General features: G+C 35.0%; 1 protein-coding gene across 2 annotated transcripts in view; it reads right to left on the reverse strand.

Annotated features, from left to right (window-relative positions):
* Nucleotides 1-12329, reverse strand: part of Cerkl (ceramide kinase like) — a 108677-nt gene that overhangs the window by 18157 nt on the left and 78191 nt on the right. For both annotated transcript variants that reach the window (XM_015481120.2, XM_048808116.1), the window contains exons 4-5: nucleotides 11303-11366; nucleotides 5157-5299 (exon numbers count right to left, since the gene is read on the reverse strand). In XM_015481120.2, coding sequence (XP_015336606.1) covers nucleotides 5157-5299; nucleotides 11303-11366 — 207 coding nt within the window. The remainder of the gene's footprint in view (nucleotides 1-5156; nucleotides 5300-11302; nucleotides 11367-12329) is intronic.

Consider the following 12329-nt stretch of genomic DNA (forward strand, 5'->3'; position numbering starts at 1 on the left):
GCAATTAGAGAAATGCAAAATCAAAACTACTCTAAGATATTATCTCACTTTAGTTAGAATGGCAGCCATCAAGAATACAAACAATAATAAGTATTTGTGAGGATCTGGGGGGAAAGGCACACTCATACATTGCTGGTGGGACTACAAATGATGCAGCCAATCTGGAAAGCAGTATGGAGATTCCTTGGAAAACTTGGAATAGAACCACCATTGACCCACCTATCTCACTCCTCAGTTTACATTCCTCGGTTTACACAAAGGACTTAAAAATAGCATACTACAGGGACACAGCCACCTCAATGTTTACAAGCAGCACAATTCACAGTAGCTAAATTGTGGAACCAACCCAGATACCCTTCAGTAGATGAATGGATAGGGAAACTTTGATATATATACACAATGAAATATTACTCAGCATTAAAAGAGAATAAAATCATGGCATTTGCAGGTAAATGGATGGAGTGGGAGAACATAATGCTAAGTGATGTAAGCCAATCCCCAAAAACCAAAGGCTGAATGTTTTCTTTGATATGAGGATGCTGACTCATAATGGCAATGGTGAGGAGCATGGGAGAAATGGAGGAACTTTATATAGAGCAAAGGGGAGGGAAGGGATATGGGAGTAGGATAAAGGGTGGAATGAGTTAGACATCATTACTCCAAGTACATGTATGAAGACATGAATGGTGTGAAAATACTTTGTATATAACCAGTGACTTGAAAAAATGTACTCTATATGTGTAATATGAAATGAATTGCATTCTGCCATCATGTAATAACAAATTAGAATAAATAATTTAATAAAAAATAATTTAAAAAAAGAAGGAAATTACATATTTTGTGACAACATAGTTAAACTTGGAAGATGATGTTCTAGTGAAATAAGAGCCACAGAGAGACAAATGCTGCCTGATCTCACTTATATGTGGGATCTTGAAACAAAAAATAAATTAAAAAAAAATAAAGAACTCACAGAAGCACAGAGTTCACAGTACCAAGGCCTGGAGGAAGGGAAGCTCAAAGACATATTTGTCAGATGAGGAAAAATTTAAGTTAGGAAGATTAAGTGCAAGAGATCTATTGTACAAAATGGTGACTATAGTTAAGAATGTGTTACATACTGGAAAATTGCTGGGTGTAGAGTTGAAGTGTTTTCCCAAAATAAGTATGTGAGGTAATGCATATGTTAATTGTCTCAATTTAGCCATTCTACTATGAATACACATTGCAAAATATCATGTTGTACTTGTTAAATATATACAATTTTATGTCAATTTAAAAGTAGATGAAGATAAGTAGTTTGAGACAGTTATTAATGGAAACAAATTAATTTAAAAAAATATTGACCCTTGGGCCACACTCCAGGCATACTGAATCAGAGACAGAAGATTTTAAGATCCTCAGGTGATTTGTGTGCGTAGTGTCTTGAGGTATGGATTGAACGTGTGGTCTATGTGCAGTATTAAGATTACCTGGGAGCTTGTTAAAAATGCAAATTCCTGTTTCACCTCCAAGGCATGTAGCATGGGTGTTCATGTGTGCCTGCACTCTTCAAGTGACTTATACACACTCCAGGTTTGAGAATAAGTGGTTAGAAACCCGTTACTCTATGGATTTTAATCTAGGCCTTTCCAATGACTTTTGACCTTCTAAAGCTTGCCTTTTGGTCATCTAATTGCTAATTCATCTGGAATGAAAAAGAAAAATAAAGAAGAAACTAATCAATCTTTTCTTCCCAATCAGATTTATGGTAAAGAATTTGGAGGAAGCCATGTAATTAGAAATATTTAGGATTATCGATGGATTATAGTACTCCACTTAATACATTTCCTCCATTGCCACGGTTGATTAGGAGTAAACCATAAAAGCATTCCTCTAGAAAGGCCATTTAAAAACAATGAAATGTTGTCATGTGCAATAGAGAATGACACATATCATGACTCAAGAAAATACTATTTATTCCCTGTGAGTTTGAAGAATGCTGAGTTTGCCCAAACACAAATCATTTCAGAATGCTAGAGATGGATTTTATTTTTGTGTCCTCTCAGACTTTGCAACATTGCAACTTCTTCCTAATTCTGTAGAATTTAGCAGATACTAGGCATGACCAGAAACCAGAAAATTATTTAGGTCACCTACTCATTAGTGCATACCTTGATCTTTGAATGGGGTGTTTTTTAACATTCTGAAGAAAAAAGAAAAGTTCACGAGAAAGTAAATGTAAAACTCCAAAATTATAGAGGCTTTTAGATTTTTGTTTGAAAAACCTGAAAGATCACATTTTGTTTCAGAAAATTGTACTCTATTTGAAAAGATGTCTACATGCCAAAAGAACATGCTGCTCACATAAATAACAACGGTGTAATTTTAACATTCTCACAAAAGCTATAAATGTTCTACCTTAAGGTAAACATTTTAATTAGCCTAAAGAGTTATTTTTCTTAACACTACCAGCAACTTTGCCCACCCTCCCTCTCCCCAGACCTGCTAAAATGTGCCAAACACAAAGTGTAAGGACAGAAGTAGCAGTTCACGTAAAGCAAGATAGATGTTTACCAGGCAGACACTACAGAGGTTTGGGGGAAAAAAAAAAAAAATTGTCCTTGGAAGTGCAAGCACTTCTGCAGAACAATTAACTTAATTAACCAGACATCATGAATATTCATAAGGCTGTTAATGTCTCCCACATCCAAACAGATAAATGTGATGTAATGACTTCCTAGTCAAGCATATCTAAAATTCTCATGAAAACAGCACCTACACTTTGGTTCTTTGCCTGAAATATCGTAGAAATTAACAGTCCCTCGGCAATATTTTATTCTCCTCAAATTAATTGGAAAGCATGAATTTATTTATGCAAACTCTATAGGAATATATGGTTCACAGCCATCAGTATGTGGATTGAGCCTTGTTTTACAACAACTGGATTGCTTTTTTATTTTTATGTCCTCTCAGGCTTTTTCCTCTATCCACCCCCCTCCCCAGTTTTAATGGGAATCTCTCTGTATAGTTCCTTAGCACCAGTTCCCATAGCAACAAACACCATTCCTAATGGCCAGCAGTTCAAATACAGGCTTCCCCACATCTGATCCATTTGAGTCTGACCATAATTCAGCGGCTTAGTCTGTTGGCTCAGTGGAGTAATTTACTAAACACTCTCCCTCTGGGTGTCTCTCTCCAGGAGGCAAATGGCTTCAAAGGCAGACTGTCTCCTCATGTTCAGCTTGGAAACTTCCTGCCTAGCTCTTGTTTCCATTCTCTATCAAAAGCCCTGACTAGGCATAGCGTCCTCATATTAAATACAGCCCACACATGACTTTCTCCTCCTATTAGATGGAATTAGTAAGCTGGAACTCCTATCCAACAACCAGAATTTTGGCAGCATGCTGTCATCTTTTAAACAAAAAGCATTACAATGGTGTTTCCACAGATACCCACTGAATACAGTTTATTTTTGAAATTAGAAATTTGCTTTAAAATTATAAAAATGTAATGCTATTTCTTTATTAAATCATAGTTGCATATTAAAAACATAAGCATAGCTAGCGTAGCTAAGTGCCCACTTTATGCCAAATGCATACTTCTTGGGACACCCTTTTCCACTTTTGATGCATGGCAGCTCATGACCTCAGGAATTTAGGCTCTAATGAAGAAAAACAGTGACTTACTAAACACATCCATTTTGCATGGAGGGACATGTTGGAAGGGTTACACTAACTGCATTCAGAACTACAAAAATGATAACAACAACAAAAGACATTTAAAAAATCCCCAAATAATTCATCTTTTTCCTCCTTTGAATTGAGGTTATTTGTTATCTTCCACTTATGGACCATTATAGATTTTTCTACATATAACTTACAATTATATCATAGTTTATCCTAATAATCTCCATTTTTACATTCTTGTTTTTATGATTTTATACTCTCAAAAGACATTTGGCCATCTTTGGTCCTTGGTCAATTTAGCAGCAATATTAAATATTCTAAAAGTCATGGCTATCAATAGAATAAATTTTCTTCTAACCATGTGCATTATTTTCAGAATGAAAACATTTTTCCACCTTTTAAAAACAGGGCATGATGTTTTAAGAATGAAAAAAAATCAATTTCCTTCATTGTTGTTTATTTAAATAATAATTTAGGGTGAAGCTTGCAGAAAGTGTTTTCTTTTCTGGACCAGGGTTTGGCTCTAGCAGTTCTCCCTGGCTTCCACCTCCTCATGCCCACTTCCAGTAATGATTCCAAGTCTTGCTACAAAATGAATTCTCCTAGAACAAACTCCATCAGGTTGCTCCCTTGATCTGGAGCAACCCATTGTTCCCTACTGCTTCTTAAATACAATTCAGACCCTGTGGCTTCAGTCTGGCCCATTTTGACACTATTATCTCCCATCCAATGGCCTGTTTTCCATTTCATAAGCACTTCTGGGTTTTGCTGTTATTATTTTTTGTAGCTAAAAAAATAAATAGCTTACTGATCTTTTTAGGCCAGAGAGCCTACCCACTTTAAGGCCTGATTCAATTGCTATTTGCTCTAGAAAGTCATCTTTATATTCATTCACTTGAGAAACTATCCTGCACTGTGTTATATTCTCTTCCAGGCATTGGAAATATGGTAGTGGATGGAAAGATAACCAGTCTGGCCTTGATGGAGCTCACCCTCTAGGGCTTGGATCCTCCTTCTAGTTGGAAGGAATCTTTGGATATTCAAGGTTTTCTGATTATAGTTCAATTGCACGAGTTCCACATTTTACCTTGTATGAAATTAAAAACAATTTGACTGATGGGTGTCCCATTTTGAAACTTCCTATCTAGTACTACGTAACCATTAGACTTGTCTATGGAAGGCAGAATATATTAATTTCATCTATTGATTGTTTAAACTATGTTTTCAACCCATAGTACATGCCATCTTATTTAGTACTACAACAAATCTGTAATGAAGTAAATATTATGAGTTATCCCCACTTTATAGATAGAAAAACTAGGCTCAAAGAGATTGCATTGTTCAAAGACTCACATTTGCTGGTGGAGATGCCAGAAGTCAATCTTGGGTCTTTCAGACTCAAGGTTTATACATACTGACTAGGTTAGGAAGTAGGAAAGGGAATGATGGAGGAGAGTCAATTTAACATATACATGGCCACCCACTTGCCTGCTGGTATTAAGCCGAGTGGAAGCTGTGCTCTGACAGGAGTTAGGATTTGGTCTGTTTCTATCCCAGCACTCTTCTGGGCTCTGAGAAGCAAAGCATGGACTACTTCACTAGCAGATCCATCTCCACCAACACATACAACACTAGAAAAAAGGAATTAAGCAAAAACAAGAATTTCAAAATAATTGGTAATTACTCACAAAATCTAGACTTCTGAATATTTTACTAATCTTACATAGTCATATGCAAGACTCATACTCACCTTCTATTTGTAGTATAATCAATGGCTAAGAAGACACAAGCACTGAAAAGATAAAGTTACTCTAAGTAGAAAACCTGGATAGTCCCCACAGACAAAATATTTTTATGTGCATTGAGGCATTAAAACTTTTGAACATGTTAATTCACATCTTTCAAAAGCATACAATTCTCATTCTGTTTGTTAATAATACTGTCACCTACAATTCCTTTCACACCAACCAAAGTCATAAAATTCAGCTAATTCTCAATAAAACTCTGAAATGACAGCAATAAAAAAAATCATGTAAAATATGAAGCTTTCATTGAAGGAACTGCTAATTATCACTAGTACATGAATATACTAATTGCAAACCTGACCTGGTTTTCATTGACATTCCTGCTATATGCACTTCTAAATGTACTGTCACTACCCTTTGATTATAGATAGTACTGCTGATTTTTATTTATTTATTTATTTTTGAGGTCTTATGGTAAGTAGATTTGGGGAGAGAAAGATACACAAAACTGATATCTGATTTTTTTTCATAGTACTTCTATTTAAAAGATGCAAAATAATCTTCACTATCAAAATGTTATCAATTTACCCAAAAGGAGGAAGATTTCTCATTATGGAAAGTAGGTGTCAAAACTTAAGGTCTTCAAGGGCCAGTAAGAAAACGTGATCATTCTGAAGAGGTGGCAGCTTTTCTACTACAGTCCCTTCATATCATGTGGGAGGCCGAGCAAAAGCAGATAGGATTTTTCTAGCAAAACCAAAGATTCTGATTTTAGGGTAAGTCTCCTAATTTATAAATACCAGCAACTAGCCTTTGTTACATTTTTAAAAACCAAGTGCCAAACAAAACAGCCTATGGGGTATAATCAGAGAGAGGTTCTTAAAGATACTGAAAGCATCATTTCCTTCTACCTCCCAGTCCCCTCTCCTAATTGAGGTCAACACCCACAAGGGCTAGGCAATCCCGGTCCACTGTGGTTATAAGAAAGATTCAGCTCTTCTTTCTTTTTTTTTCTTCATGGCATTGTCCTTACTGTTTTATGTTTGAATGAATTCCAGGTTTTTACAATGTGTTGACTGATTCAGAGAAAGGGGATACTATCTGTTATGACTTAAATGTGAGATGCCTCCCAAAAGCTCCTGTGAGAGACAATGAAAGAAGGTTCAAAGGTGAAACAATTAGATAAAGTGAGTTATAATGAAATCAGTAGATTAATACCCTGATAGGAATTAACTGGGTGGTAACTCAAGGCAGGTAGGGTATGGCTGGAGGAGGTAGTTTATGGAAGTCATGCCTTTGGGATATATATTTTATCCTTGATGAACTGAGCACTCTGCTTGTCATTGTTACCATATCCTGAGCTGCTTTCCTCCTCCACACTCTTCCACCGTGATATTCTGCTTCACCTTGGGCCCAGAAAAATAGAGATGGTCAATCTTGGACTGAGACCTCTGAAACTGTGAGCACCCATAAACTTTTCCTCCTTTAAAATTGTTCTTTTGGGGACTTATGTTCACAGCAACAAAAAAAGCTGACTAAAATAATTACCTACTAGGGACAAACTATATGTCAGATATGCTTATCCTTTACTATTAAATCCTCATAATTCTGTGCATTAGCCATTGACTCCATCTTTATAAATGGAGAAACCAAAGTGTGGTTTGAATATTTCCCATTGATTTTAAAAATCTCCATTAGATTTCCAAACATTTTATGAATTTAGTATAGTCCATATGATCCATACCAGTATACATGCTGATATTTATGTGTGATCTAAAAGGACAACATAAAGTCATCCAAAAAGCATTTAATTTTTCACTAAAGAACTTGACTCCTATGTACACAGGATGGCAATACTCAGCTCCTGGAATCTTGCATACAGTTATACCATCGGGCATCTGTTAACTCATTGCTGGAGTTAGCAGAGATGGCCTTTCCATAATATGCTCTGCTACAAAAATCTTTGAAATTTTGTCATAACATGCACTGTTAAATATTTTGAAACTAATAGTGAATCATCACTATATAAAATTAGGCACTGTTCTCAGCACTCTCCATGTGTTACCTCATTTAACTTGAGCCATAGATGTATACAAGAAATGCTATGGCCTCCAATTACAGATTAGGAAACTAAGCATAGAAAGATTAAGTACTTTTTCCATGGTCATATCACTAGTAAGTGGTAGAACAGGGATTTGAAACAAGAAAATTTGCCCTTAAAGACAGCACTATTATTCACTATATTCTTTTCTACATAGAAAAAACAATGAAAGTAGCCTCAGGAGAATTTTTGTTACTCTGAAAATTAGTTTGAAAACCCATAAAACCAGATCAAAATTGAATGACTCAGGAAGATATATATTTATTTGTGTCAACCACTACTAGAACATTAAGGTTATGTTCAGGTATAGTTCTTCAACCTAAGGGATAGACTTAATTAAGGCTTAATACAAAAACATCACAAGAGGTTGCATACCCTAAGAGAAAAAAATATTCAACTTTCTATATAAATTTAATTTAATCACACTTAAAAGTTACTCTAAAACATAAATCCTATAGTAATTATTCCTTTCCATATGGAATATCTTCTTGTTTTTAGAGTAAGTAAACTCCTTATTGCCATGGCTCCATGTAGAATGATTTAGTCTAGAAAAGTAAAATTGAAGGTTGATATTTTATTTCCCTTTTGAAATGGTGACAAGGAAAAAAATTTAAATAGCAGTTTATAAATTGATCTATCAACTGACATCTTTGAAATGTTGAGTATAGTATTGGTTTTTGATTCAATGTTTTTCATTTTTCTGAAAGATGTATTTCTACTTAAGTAGTACAGATATCATGGTTGATCTGATAAAATGTAAACATTAGCCAAATAAAATCTAGATTAGGTGGGTCTAGTTAATAGTAGAAGGAACCAAAGAAAAAACTAATTCAACAAACTCAATACACTGAAACAAATAGTAAATACTTAGTAAATTTATAATTTTCCATGGTTGTAAAATCTACAGATTGGTTTAAGTATATTCGCATTTGTAAATGTAACTGTTAGTGCTCCAAGTATGTGCAGTTGATATTACTTCCTCTTCATGACCAACAAACACGGGCAATATGGAATATGAAGTTCCTCCAAGTTTTAGCAGTGGATCTAAGTGTTTGCTAGAACACACCAGAGTGGGCACTAGCTGTCATGCATGCTGATGTGCTGTTTCTGTGGGCTTTAGAAACATGTCACAATTTCATAGAAATATATATAACTCATTAAAAGTACCCTAAAATCTTGGGAAATAGCATTTCTTAAACATTATTCATTAAATCATTTTTCTTTTTCTCCTTTTATGAAGGAATTTTTTTTTTAATTTTTATTGTTGGTTGTACAAAACATTACATAGTTCTTGACATAACATATTTCACACATTTGATTCAAGTGGGTTATGAACTCCCATTTTTACCCCATATACAGATTGCAGAATCACATCGGTTACACATCCACTGTTTTACATATTGCCATACTAGTGTCTGTTGTATTCTGCTGCCTTTCCTATCCTCTACTATCCCCCCTCCCCTCCCCTCCCCTCCCCTCCCATCTTCTCTCTCTACCCCATCTACTGTAATTCATTTCTCCCCCTTGTTTTTTTCCCTTTCCCTCACTTCCTCTTGTATGTAATTTTGTATAACAATGAGGGTCTCCTTCCATTTCCATGCAATTTCCCTTTGAGGATAATATCCATTGAATTTTTCTTGGCTCTCTCTAGCCTGTCTAGAAGCCATTTATTGACTTCCTAATCACTTCCTATCAATAGCTCCACTAGAGTAAGGAAGAGATGCTTCAGGGCAAATTTCTTAAGATAATGTGAGTTGATCTCCTATCAAAATGAAATAGCATCCTGGGTTACCTTATCCCATCCTTAAACTAAATTGTTTGAAAAGTGCTTTTATGACCACTCTTAGAACACAGTCAAGGACAGGGAACTCGCCAATGCAGAACACTCAATTTCAAAAAATTCTACTTGCTAGAGAATAATCATTTTGAAGTGTATAGTGAATAAAATTATGTTTTTATTCTTCTCCCCATATACCTCTCTACATATTTCTAAGTATGGGGACTTAAAAATTACCATTTTATTAAGATAATTATCCCGATCACCAGCTCCTACTGGAAAAACTAAACCCATGAAAACAAATGAACTATTTGAAGCATTTAGGAACATAGATTTCCAGTAAAAAATTATAAGTCCAAAGTGTATTTGCATATTATAGGGTTTGGAAATAGTTAAATCACCAGACTCATTTCATTTATTGGTCAGGTCAAACACCTTTGGCTGAAGAATATACAAGTAATAACTAAGGATCTAAGTATCTCTTAGCACCACAATTCAAAACTGCATGGGAAATAAAGAATTGAATATGTTCATGTAAAGAGAAAAATATTCCTAAACCACATTTGAGCAATAGTTTTTCTTCAGATTCAGCAAAGTTCTTCTTAATCCTTGCCATACCAATAGAACACATTTATAGATACCACATTGGACAGAATATTCCATGTCACTCGTGGACAACTCCAGGGTTAGTATCTGTGATACCTGTTACTCTTATCATTCACATATTCAAGTTTTAAAGTAAAGACTCTTTTTGTAATGCAGCTACCCTCATGTATTCCTGGCTTAGGACTATGCAGCATATTGAGGGAGATGGTGGGCATGATTCTCCCAATTACTTTCCTTTAAACTGTTTTAAGAAACAGTTTAAAGATAATTAGCTTAAATAGTTTTTAAGATAATTTCCTAAATGTAGCTTATTGCTCCTTCTGTTTGCTTCTAAGTACAAAGTTCTAAAGTAACTGCCTATCTCATACTCTTGATCTTATGTAATATTGCCATCTAGATTTAGTCTTCTCCACTGTCTTTGTGCTAAATCATATTTTACTTACCAAACTTTCTTCTTCATCAGCTTGTTTTCTCATCAAACTATATTAAGCATTTCTGAAAACAACACTGTCAATGCTTCATTTTGAGCACATCTCTTCCCTCTACAAATATGAACATTTCTTTAGGAAGATTAGTCTTTCACATTCATAAAAACGGAGTCCCAACTGCCTTTCCTGACCTTGTGGATCCTTTGTCAACCCCTGCTCATCACAATGTGACACAATTAAGTCACACACCACCCTTTTAAACTCTCAGATAGTCCCTCCTGTAAAAAATAAATAATTCTCCCCTGAAGTAATATGTTTTAGTCTTATTCATCAATCTAACACTTTCGCAAATCAATTTACCTGATTTTTAAAAAGGGCTATTACGTGTGTGTTGTTTGCCTTGTTCCAGTGTTCTAATATTTCTAAGGTTGACATACCAATGAGAAACCCTGCATATTCCCACAATGCATTGGAAACTTGGAAATACATCATTCTGGAAATAATTTATTTGTTTTTCCAAAATATTTACCTCAACCAGTCATAGCAAAATAAATTACTAGGTAGATATTAAAACTATTAATAAATTTACAGGAGAGAGCCATAGCACTAATAACATATAATCAGTATGATATCATCTTTCAATGTTTTTCTAGATACTCACATGATAAAAGCACAGAATTAAGTATTATATATTCAAATGTATGCACATTAAATAAGTATAGGGCAGTACACTGTGATTTTTTCAAACTTGAGATTTCTTTTTGCTTTTCTATGCTAGATCCTGAGAGGTGGAATGACCATGACATATCACCATAAATTTTTATGTAGATATGAGTAAAATAGAGCCTGATTATATATACATACATATCAGAAATGTTTAAAAATTATGGGTCCCAAGTATGCAGCTAAAACCTAACAAAAGTATGGAATAACATAAGCTATATGATATATATATTAAAATTAATAATATAACATACCCATCAAATCCCTGGAGTTCACATTCCTTAAGCAGGGACAGAGCATGTCCTTTATATTCCGTTACTATTAAAAAAAACACACACACACAAAAAAAATAAAAGCTTTAAATAATGTTCTGCACTTTTTTTAACTTGGTTTGGCAAAATAATATGATTAACATATGGTTGGGTCATAAAACAACACTTATTCTTGAATATTTATATTTTAATCATAGAAAAGAGGCTTACATGTTAGTTGCCTGGTGTATTTTATAGCTTTATGCAAAAGAGGGTCACATATTTGTTCCAACTACATAAGTCATTTGGTGATATCCAACACAGAGTAGTTAGAGAATTTATCTTGGTGCCTGTCTGTTTAGTGTTCCCCAAATAAGACACATTTCCTTTAAATCAGAAGCTTATGAGCAGGAGTATTTTGAAAATACAGCATATTAGCTGGCACTGAACAGTCAATGTAAAATCACTTTGGCAACCTTACATGAATAAATTAGTTGAAAGGTTAGTGTAAGATTTACATACCAGAAGAATGTGTATCTGGAACTGCTAGACTGAAAAAAGGAGGAGTTGGATGTGAAAATATGAAGTCAAGCCAACACCAGTGATAAGAGACCCAGTCCAGGAGGAGGGTGGCACACAGGCCCACCAGAGCCCGGATCCTCCAAGGAAATGAGTCTGTCACACCGTATCGCTGTCTCCACAGTCACTGATGCCCTGTGCAGTATTGTAAATGCCAGTGAAGACAGGATAAACGGGCACACTGCAGATGGCACCAAGCATCACAACCACATTTAGCATTTTCTAGGGGAGCTCTGCCAGAAGAGACAGCCCAGCTGTATCCACCCATCAAAGATTTCTGCTGACTGACATGACATTGCAGATGGATTTTTTGTGTAAGAATGTGCATCATTATATGCAAGATTACATTAATCTTTCATGCCTGTCTGTCCCTGGTGCCAGCATGGTTCAAGCTTCTCCTGCGATGATTTTAGATATTGTTAAAAATTATTAGTCTTGGTGTCTAAGAGAA

This window comes from Marmota marmota, unplaced genomic scaffold, assembly GCF_001458135.2.
Source record: "Marmota marmota marmota unplaced genomic scaffold, marMar, whole genome shotgun sequence".
Lineage (NCBI taxonomy): Eukaryota > Metazoa > Chordata > Mammalia > Rodentia > Sciuridae > Marmota > Marmota marmota.